This window comes from Macrobrachium nipponense, chromosome 1 (genome assembly GCF_015104395.2).
Source record: "Macrobrachium nipponense isolate FS-2020 chromosome 1, ASM1510439v2, whole genome shotgun sequence".
In the NCBI taxonomy this organism is placed as follows: domain Eukaryota; kingdom Metazoa; phylum Arthropoda; class Malacostraca; order Decapoda; family Palaemonidae; genus Macrobrachium; species Macrobrachium nipponense.
In genome coordinates this window covers 31263680-31271472 of record NC_087200.1, presented here as the reverse complement: position 1 = coordinate 31271472, position 7793 = coordinate 31263680, and the positions used below count along the sequence as shown (strand labels likewise).

At 39.6% G+C, this 7793-nt stretch overlaps 1 protein-coding gene across 1 annotated transcript; it reads right to left on the bottom strand.

Annotated features, from left to right (window-relative positions):
- Positions 1 to 537: 537 nt before the first annotated feature.
- On the bottom strand, positions 538 to 7323 carry LOC135219214 (arrestin homolog). Its single transcript, XM_064255784.1, has 7 exons — positions 7168 to 7323; positions 5413 to 5534; positions 4672 to 4905; positions 3669 to 4016; positions 2303 to 2434; positions 1744 to 1912; positions 538 to 1361 (listed from the first exon to the last, which is right to left on the bottom strand). The coding sequence occupies exons 1-7, from the start codon at positions 7208 to 7210 to the stop codon at positions 1267 to 1269; spliced, it is 1143 nt and encodes a 380-aa protein (XP_064111854.1). The 5' UTR covers positions 7211 to 7323; the 3' UTR covers positions 538 to 1266.
- Positions 7324 to 7793: the final 470 nt, after the last annotated feature.

Genomic DNA, 7793 nt, shown 5'->3' with positions numbered 1-7793 from the left:
AACGTTTACATTGAATATAAATAAAGTTGAGGTTATATGGCTTGTGAATATGAGAAAGGATTCCGTATAGTACTACAAGAATTTTTCCTGGAGGGGAGCACAACATTCATAAAGATTCGTCTGAGCTTTGTTAGGTTAGCTTAGTGTTGAGTGGCATTATGATAGAGCAAGAAGGATCTTTACAATTTTTTTAGGATTGTATAAAATTTATTTTGAAAAAAAAACTTGTGAAATCTGACCAGTGTTCCGGTAACCGAGATTTGTAAAGGTTTCAATTCAGTTTTGAAACCAGTTATCATTGTCCATTAGATTGAAATTTCTTGTACGCGTCCTTGTTTGTAATCAAGCCACCCATTACGTTTTTTTGTCTACATTCATGCCTTTTCTTGCCAATAGATAACAGAACCTAAGAAAATGAGTTTAGACGATGGATATAACTTCTTGAGTACGACAGTCCTTAAAATGCAAAATATCTTTAATGCTTCCCTTTGCAGGTGAATCACCTTACGAAGGTTTTATGAAGGATATTGAAGAAGCTTCTCTGTAACTAAATTTACTTAAGCAAAGAAAACAGCCAATTATATCACACTGCCGATTTAGAACCAACAGCTCACGAAGACAACTGCTCGAAGATGTTTGTTGAGGATCGGTAGAAGAAATCCTTTACAAAGATAACTTAAATCAACACAAAGCCTTAAATACTACAGAGGAAATAAGAAAACCCGTCGCTGCTGCTGCGTTACAGCTGATTCTAGTTTAACAGTAAATTCTTCTTTGAACTAAATATTATTATGGAGTAACCTCGTCTATGCTTACCACTGTGATAGCGTTCGGGCAGCTGCTAGACCCGAGCAGTCGCCTCCTGAAACGACAACAGCAGCGACGACCATATGGAAAAAGATAAAGAAAAAAAAAGACAAATCAAGAAGATGTAAGTGACTAAGAAGAAGAAGAAGAAGGAAAAAAATCATCTGAAGTTTCGACGTCGTTTCGGAAAAAAGTTTGAAATCCCACACTTCGTTCGTTCGCAAAAGGTGAATTGTTAGGATGGTCACAGACAGGAGATGGCGGCATTAAAGCTGTTGTTCGATTGGTTCGTCTGCCAATTCCAGGTTGGTTGAAATGACCAAGGGCTTGCGGGAGGAGGAGGAAGAGATGGACTTGTTAATAGGAGGTGACGGCAGAGGCTTGGGACTAGTAGATGCATCTGCGCGCGGGAAACAAGAGCTGGGGAGGTGATCTGCCTTACGACCAGTTGAGGAGGATCTATGGCTGGTCGACGCTCATGCCGCGGCGCAGACGGGCGAAGTCCTCGAAGACAATGTCATCGCCATCCCCTTTCTCCTTGGGTACCATAGAGCCTGGAAAAAAGATAATAACAAATATGTGAAAGGGATGTAACTTTATAGTGGACATTGCGTTACTTCGGCTGCAGGATGCAAACCCAAATGATCTTATCAGAATCTTAGACGATATAGAATATGTTTCTCTTATGATTTCCATACAAGCCTTTGTATGAGACTTAGCGTTCCTGTTAATTCTGGCAGTTGCATCACGTGCATAATCCAAAAATATCATTGAACCTCCTAGAATTCCCAAAAGGTTCTAGCAGGCATCTTAATGGAATGATCCCACCTACCCCGTCGTTTTTTTTAACTTTTTTGATGCTATCAATGTTCATAATATCATCAGGAAAACCAATTTTCCTTCAAAAATACGAAAAGAAGAAGCTCCTCCTCTCACCTGGGGTTGGGTGCAGGAGCTTGAATGGCAGGTCAGCCATGAGCTCACCGCCCAGGGCACCGCAGTTGAGGCGAACGCGGGCGGAGTAGCTCACGACGATACCAGTGGCATCGTTGGGGTTGGCACCCTCGGCAGCAATGGTGGAGGAGGCCAGGTTGGCATCGCTGTCCTGTTGGGAGAGATGGCAGTTACCAATGAAAGGTCTGACTGGCTTTTGATATTCGAGCTTTGGATATAGATCAGGAGTGAAAGTGTCGCGTTTAGCTACAAATTGGAATCATTATTTTTTCAGTTATTTGTTTAACAGTAGATGTGTGGAAATATCCCTTTGTGAATCTCATCGTTTATATTTCTACGAGCGATGCAGCTGTGTATATACTTGGCTTATTTAAATAGTTTTATCAATACTTTATGAAATATACAACGACATAATGCAAGCATTTTGTGGGACAAACTTAAATAGACATTACATTGCCATGGTAGCATCCACAAAATAGATTCTTTATATTTACATTCATGTTTCATTTCCTTTTATAATTTCTACACTTTTTCTGCTCACCTTCAGTTTGCCATCAAGGGCAATACCGTACTTGTTTTGGTTGGTGGAAGCCAGAGGAACAAGGCTGAAGGACTTCTGGAGATTTGCTCCAGGAGTGATGGGACATCCCTCCATGGATTCCAGAGCAGCCACCTGAAAAATAAAGAAGACAGTTGCTGCATTTCTTTCTCTTTATGTAACAACGGTTGATTCTAAGAAGGTATGAATTTTGCTTACTCGGGGAGTAAGCCTATAAACTACTTTGTTATTGTTGGGGGGATGGGATGTTAGGAAAGGTCTATGGAAGAGCCTAAAAAGGTATGAAAAGGGTGTTTCGCATTGAGCTAAAGCTACAGGAATTTCAAGATAGGATATTTATGATTTATTTATTAGAATGAAAATGTAAAAATAAGTAATGTGCATGTTAAACGGCACAGAAAAATTATTTCTAGTAAAATATACCGTACTTATTTTAATTTTTGTTGGTGAAACAATGCTCTATTTGACCGTAGATTTTAGTCACGTTTTGATTTACGTTAAAAGTTAGTAATATAATGTTTACAAGCTACTGCTGGAAGTCGGATCACGCTTTGTTTCTTGTGCTTTTGTTTTCTCATTCCTGTGAACTTTCAACTTTCAAAGGAATGTCTGTCTGTCTGCCGTTCACTTCCCCGTCTTATTTTTCCTTTTGAGCTGCTGTAGCTAAGGCATTAAGTTATTCTTCCAGAGTCCCGATTAGTTAAAGCCTAACTAGAGTTACAATTATCTGTTAAGGGACACTAGCCTCTTTAATGTCCATAATGAATTATAATCATAAAAAGTTGCCATCTTGAATCAGAGATTCGTTTTGTAATCTATGGTGGTTTTTTTATGAATAAACACCAAACCTAGAGTATCGCTTCCCTTGCTTTCAGCTATTCAGAAACCTTAAATGAGTTGTAGTTGTATATAAAATCAGCTAATAGAATGTCTCTACTTCCCACCTCACACATATTCTGAAACTTCTGGTTAATCATTGTTATGATGGAACTATTAAGAAAGATGTTCCTCGACCATAGAGACCATATTAAATATTTTAACTTTTTTTTTTTTTTTTTAAAGAAGGAACCCCAAACAAGAGACTAGCCTTGTGTCCCGTAAATCCCTTGATATCTGTTCAGTAAACCCTTGTAAGTTTCTGCCACAGTAGGGCCGCGTCTCAAGATAAAATCTTCCTAAATTGCAGCTGTAGCTGATTGTCTTTAATATGAACCTCCCCCACGAGTTTGCTCGCTCACTCTCTAACCCTCCCCCTTAGGAGAGAGAGAGAGAGAGAGAGAGAGAGAGAGAGAGAGAGAGAGAGCGAGAGAGAGAGAGAGAGAGAGAAACCCTGGGCCATTCAATTTACCTCACGGGTGAAGTGGTTGTTGGTCATGGTGAGCTCCACATGCTGGACGATGGAGCACTTGATGCTCTTAACGGTCTTCCTGCTGCAGTTGCTGATGCCAATCATGGGGATAATGGTCTCCCCGTGGTAGTAGACGTCCCTCTCGAGATTGACCTCCATGTTGATCTTGCCGGTGGACAAGGCAAAGCCCTTGGACACCATGGTGCTGGGATGGCGCTGGGTGCGGTCCAGGGGGGCGAATTGGACCTTCCTGACGGCCAGGGTGACGGAGTTCCTCTTGTGGGGCTTGTCGTTTCCGTTGTCGGCGACGAAGACCTTCAGCTCGTAGATGATACCCAGGGGCTTGTTCTGGCAGGGGGCGAAACGTCCAAAGATAAAAAGATTGATTTCGACTGACTAAGGGCGATATGAAGCTTAACATTAAAGTAGTAATTTGATTTGCTAATTCTCAGGCAATGGCAGATTAGGTAAATGCTCTTTTTAAATGTATATACTTTGCAGCAATATTTAATGTCCGTATGTTAAAGAGACTGAGAGTTTCCAGCCCCGTCATTGGCTTATGTACTATAGCTTGAATGGTCAGCTTACGCCATGTTTGGTCATGGGATATCGGGCGTGGCTGACAGCTGTGAAATATGAATAATGAAGTTCTTTTTATTTTTTTTATATAGAACATGTAATCCTAAATTGCCTGATGTCTACCATTACTGACAATTTTCTACTTGCAACTAGCCACTTATTATTATATTTTTCTGAGAACTTTGCAGAAAATATATCCCTTATTTTCCAGGTCTCGCATATTCTTATTTTCGCTTCTTTGCATAAGACGCAATGGTGGAACTTAAATATGAAATATGTACTTATAAATCCAATTAATATTCTTCAAAATTATTCACATTAATCTTATGACACAAAAAATTATGTTTGAAAAGTTAGTAAAGATCGACAAAGTTGTTCAGGACTGAGAAAGAGTACAAATTACACTCATTTTTTAACAACTTACGGAGTGCTCCTTGCCCGTATTGATCTGAGCAGAGGCGGGAGCGCTCTGGGGGATGGTGACAGCGAAGGGGTAGGCATTGCCTCCGAGTTTCTTCACCAGCCTATCCTGGACAGCGGTCAGCTCGGGCTTGTCTTGGCAAGGGTAGATCTGCTGGTTGGTCAGCTGCAGTTCCTTGCTGAAGTGCAGGCCCATGACCTCATCCTCCTCGCGACCGAAACGGTACGTGACCGTAACCTGTACGAGGAAACGGTCGGGTCGTGAATGGAGGAACGAGTATTGAATTGTGGGATAAGGGGTTCAATATACGTTCGCATTCGGAATGAATAAATGAATGAGTAGTGAACCTGATGAATGAATTCCACATACAACTCATAATCTTACATTTGGCTTTATTCCCGTCTTATTAAATCCATTAGGAATCCTCTATACCAGGGATTCTCAAGTTTTTTGGCCCATGCACCCTTTCGCCATATGTCAAAATGTCATTTACAACCCACCCCATTCAAAATTATCTGTCTCAAAAAGTACATTCTAGATAATATGCATACAATACAAAAAATCCCTGGTCACAATTTCCCACTGAAACTCTGAAATCCCTCCGCCCCCTCCCCCTTAGTGGGGAATTCTCCCCTGGTTGAAAACCACTGCTCTATACATAATATTTGGACGCCTTTTTGCGCAGGGGGACGGGGGAGGGAGGGGGCGTGTGGAGTGGTTGAGGTGTTGGGAGGAATTACTTACGGTAGCGAAGATCTTCCTCCCTCGGAGGTAGTCATTATCGCAGACTACGACGCCATCAACGGGCTCAGTGGAGACGGTGTTGTCAACGAAGTCTCTTCGACCTAGGTAGACGGTAATCTTACCTGCAGAGAGTCAAGGGTTTCAGTTTGTGAGATAGACTTAGCACAGTTATAAAGTTTAAGTCATGGGAGTTTAATTAGTGCGGCGCCGATGAATGACACAGCATCGGGTGAATTAAATTTTCACTCTTCTTCTTATTAAAGTTAGAATGTGTATCCAAACGCCAATATAAACTATTGGGTGACTGACAATTCTAAAATATTACTTTTAGGTACCATAAAAGTAATACACGTAGGCAAAAAATTGTCTATAGTTGAAAGGACAAAACTCTTACAATTACAGAAAAGTTACCAATAGCAAGTAGTTCCAAAAAAAAAGGAAAATATCATAAGTTTTACCATAATTGATAAAAGGAAAAAAAATCTGAAGGAAAGTTGCTATTTAAGATACAATAACATGAATTTGTGAAAGTAAAAACTATATGAATGATTTAATTGTAAGCAAGAGTAGGACACACACATATATAAACTTAAACTTTTGATCTACAGAGAGCTTTTCATAAGTTTAACGTATGCCTTCCAAGTGATTCTGAAAGGGCGCCGGGAAAGGTACGAAGTAAAACAGAAGAGACCAAGTCGCCTTTCGTTGAAGGGCTGCTACTATTTAAAAATTTGCTGGTAAAAGTTCCTTCGTGAGGCCAAAGCTACTTTCTAAGGTCTAGAGCAAGGTTCATTATTTGCTGCACCTGTTCAGTAAAGTATGCATACGCATGAAACGCATTTTCCATGTAATGAAATGAATTTGAATGAGATCACTAAAACCGGCATTTTATGAATAGCAGTGGGTGAAAAGGCATGAAAGCCAGCAAAGTAGTAGGTATATGCTTTGGAATTTAAAATTCACACACGTATTCCAATATCAATATCACCGATCTACAACCTATACGCGAAGTCTTTTATTTGAAATCAAGTTTATAAAAAGTTAATTTAATGGCCCTAAAAAAAGGAGGATGCAAGAAATCTGTTGGTAAACATCATATACCGCATTTTGGAGAATCAGTCTTATAACATTGTGTGTTGGCATCGTGTGATATATGCAGTCACTAATGTACAGAATTTACAATAACGTATGTCCTTGCATAAACACAAGTAAACATATTTATTTGTGTAAATATATGCAATTTAAGAATAAGTACGTCAATAAGTTTAGTAAAGATGTCGTTACTCAACCATTTCACGAGTGGTTTATATAGCGTCTTCGGTAGTAAGCCCGACTTTTGGTTATATTATTTATACGTAAACTTATTGTACTCAATATATCGCATTATACTCTCTTGCGCACACACATAAATACACATACAATATATATATATATATATATATATATATATATTATATGTATATATATATATATATATATGTATATATATATATATTATAATATATTATATATATATGTATATATATATATATATATATATATATATATATGTGTGTGTGTGTGTGTGTGTGTGTGTGTTGAACACTTGGATGAAACTCTCGAGTAGAGAAGCTATATGAATTTTCAGTCGCCACGCACTTAAACACTTTTTTTTTTTTTTTTTTTTTTTCTTTCTTTAGAAAAAATGAAGAGAGAAACTTCAAACCAGCAAGAAACCTCCATCGAAACCAAGAGAATATTTGCTGTACAACGTACCATTGGGAGCGGTTTTCTTGAAGACTTTCACTGCGTTAACCATCGGAAGTTGGTTGGAAGTTTTCCTCTTGCGAGAACAGAGAGAATTCACACGGAAAAAGTGTTTGCAGAGCGACAAACAAAGGTGGGATGAAGACTGCTTTTGCCCAGGAGACGTTATATACTCCCAGAACTAATCCACTTAGGAGAAATATTTGCAGGTTTCTGACGATCTTCTTGGTTGGGAAGGTCCTGGGGTGTTTTCCCCCGCCTACCCCTCCACAAGACCCCAGCTTGGTGAGCTGTTCGCTAAAGACAGGCTGTGGGTGGGTGGGTGGGGGTAGCAGGAGTTTGCAGATAACTGGCTTAATCTGCACAAGGACGTTGGGGGTCAGCTGACTTGCGCTGGACCCGTCCCCAAATAGGATTATGACGTTCTTGAGTTTTTTCCTGTAGCCAAAGTTTCTCTTTAGACAAAGAATGCTAATTTATCCTTTCGTAACAGGATTACCCTGCGTTTGAGTGGCGTTTCCATGTATTTTGTGGATCTTAATTCGGGAAACATGCATCCTGGATGTTCTGCATTTTGCAAGGGAGTGAAATTTTGCATCTTTTCAATTTGTCTTTATCAGTGTTTCTCCTGACGT

Excerpts from the sequence above, each read along its gene's own strand:
- LOC135219214 (XM_064255784.1), bottom strand. The coding sequence starts at position 7,210 with ATGGTTAACGCAGTGAAAGTCTTCAAGAAAACCGCTCCCAATG. Across the intron at positions 1,913-2,302 it reads CCCTTGATGGCAAACTGAAG|GACAGCGATGCCAACCTGGC; the intron begins GTGAGCAGAAAA and ends CTCTCCCAACAG. Across the intron at positions 1,362-1,743 it reads GCTCCTGCACCCAACCCCAG|GCTCTATGGTACCCAAGGAG; the intron begins GTGAGAGGAGGA and ends TCTTTTTTCCAG.